Source organism: Echinops telfairi, unplaced genomic scaffold (assembly GCF_000313985.2).
Source record: "Echinops telfairi isolate 266 unplaced genomic scaffold, ASM31398v2 ScPeMD7_7469;HRSCAF=8507_0, whole genome shotgun sequence".
Taxonomy (NCBI): Eukaryota; Metazoa; Chordata; class Mammalia; order Afrosoricida; family Tenrecidae; genus Echinops; species Echinops telfairi.
Genome location: NW_022111372.1, coordinates 74284132 through 74285808, shown reverse-complemented (window position 1 = coordinate 74285808; position 1677 = coordinate 74284132). Strand labels below are relative to the sequence as shown.

Sequence of the window (1677 nt, the reverse complement as noted above, 5' to 3'; positions counted from 1 at the left end):
GGGGGGGGGGGGTAGCCACTGTTCATACAAAGTCAAGATGCAGTCACCCAATGGGACAGGGCAGGCAGAAGTGACAGAGGGCCTCTACATTGGTTAAGGCTGAGCGGAGCTGCAGGGCATCTGGTTAAATGTCTGTGTCCCTGGGACAGAGGGATCATCCTCCTTGAGCCGCCCCCTCCTGGATATCAAGGTAACTGCAGAAGCAGAGAAACGGGGTGGCTCTCACCACCGTATCCCCCTGATAAACTATAAAGCCCCGGGTTCGCAGCCAGGCGGGCCTGCTGCAGGAATGACAGCTCGCATAAAGATTTCATACACAGCACATGATGGACTGTCTTCTCCAAAGGGCTCCCGGCCCAGCCACTTCCATCCCCACCGCAACCCGCTTCCTCTAGGCACCAGCTCCAGCCGGCTGCAGGGTTGTTGATGACTTGCTGCCTTCCTCGTGGCCTCAAACTCGGTCTGCACCATCTCCCATGTAGGATATGGGCATCTGTCCTACAGGTCTCTCTCTCTAAGACCAATCCGTGCCCCTGACACTCATCATCCCTTCATCTGTATCCCTTTAACAGATAGACGCTTGCATTTCCTACTGTATTTCCCTTTATGAGCATCTAGGGTTCCCTATAGAACACAGACCATGTGACAGAACTAAGCATCCTACCCAGGATTCTTCTCCACAACATACACAGTTAAAGCACTGGGCACCCTCGCTGGGGGTCGAAAGGCACGGAGGGTGGGGCGGGTGAGGGGGTTCACCACTCTGGGCTTTTTTATGGAGCCCAGAGAGTGCAACAGTTCACTGCTCAGCTGCTAACCCAAAGGCTGGCAGTTCAAATCCACCCAGGAGAAAGACTTGGCTCTCAGTTCTCTTAGAGATCAGAGCCGAGAAACCCTGTGGGGCAGTTCTTCGCTCTCATGAAGAGTCACAAAGTGTCGGAATTGAATTCATGGCACCACACAATTGCTTTTAGGAGCCCCTGGGTCGTGTTGATGCTTGGAAGTTCCAGTCCATTCAGAGGTGCTTTGGAAGAAAAGTCTGGTGATCTACTGCAAAAAAGCCAGCCGTTAAAGGCCCAGGGTACACGGTTTTGCTCTGACACACGTGTGGTCCCTATGAGTCAAGGCTGGCTCCACACGTGGCTTTCATTGCCTTTACGCTCTCTGAGTTTGACCTTCATAGCTCTCAGGGGCTTCCTTGCCTTTTAATTTCAGATTCCCTTATCTCAGGAGGTGGTACAGTGGGTTGGACATTGAAATACTAACAGCAAGGTTGCCGATTCAAACCCACCATCCGTTCCATGGGAAAAAGATGAGGCTCTCTGTATGCATAAAGGTTTCCAATCTTAGAAACCCAAGGGAAAGCTCTACTCTGCCTGTAGGGTCACTATGAGTCCCGGTTGACTTGGGCAGTAGATTTGGCTTGTTTGTTTATCAGAAGGCTATCAATGACCCCAAGCAGATGACTGTGGATTACACATCCTTTATAGCGTGGCTCTTGGGGCAGAGCGTGGTTTAGCCACGTCATTTGAACAGTTCGCTCACAGCGCCGGTCTCTGTCTCAGGGCGGCACAGTTCCTGAGGAAGATGGCTGACCCCCAGTCCATCCAGGAGTCCCAGAACCTCTCCATGTTCCTGGCCAACCACAACAGGATCACCCAGGTGATGACAGACTCC

At 52.5% G+C, this 1677-nt stretch overlaps 1 protein-coding gene across 1 annotated transcript in view; it reads left to right on the top strand.

The window, feature by feature from the left end:
- CYFIP2 (cytoplasmic FMR1 interacting protein 2) overlaps nt 1–1677 on the top strand; it is a 132139-nt gene that overhangs the window by 26088 nt on the left and 104374 nt on the right. The window contains exons 6-7 of the mRNA XM_045284704.1: nt 1216–1241; nt 1566–1662. Coding sequence (XP_045140639.1) covers nt 1216–1241; nt 1566–1662 — 123 coding nt within the window. The remainder of the gene's footprint in view (nt 1–1215; nt 1242–1565; nt 1663–1677) is intronic.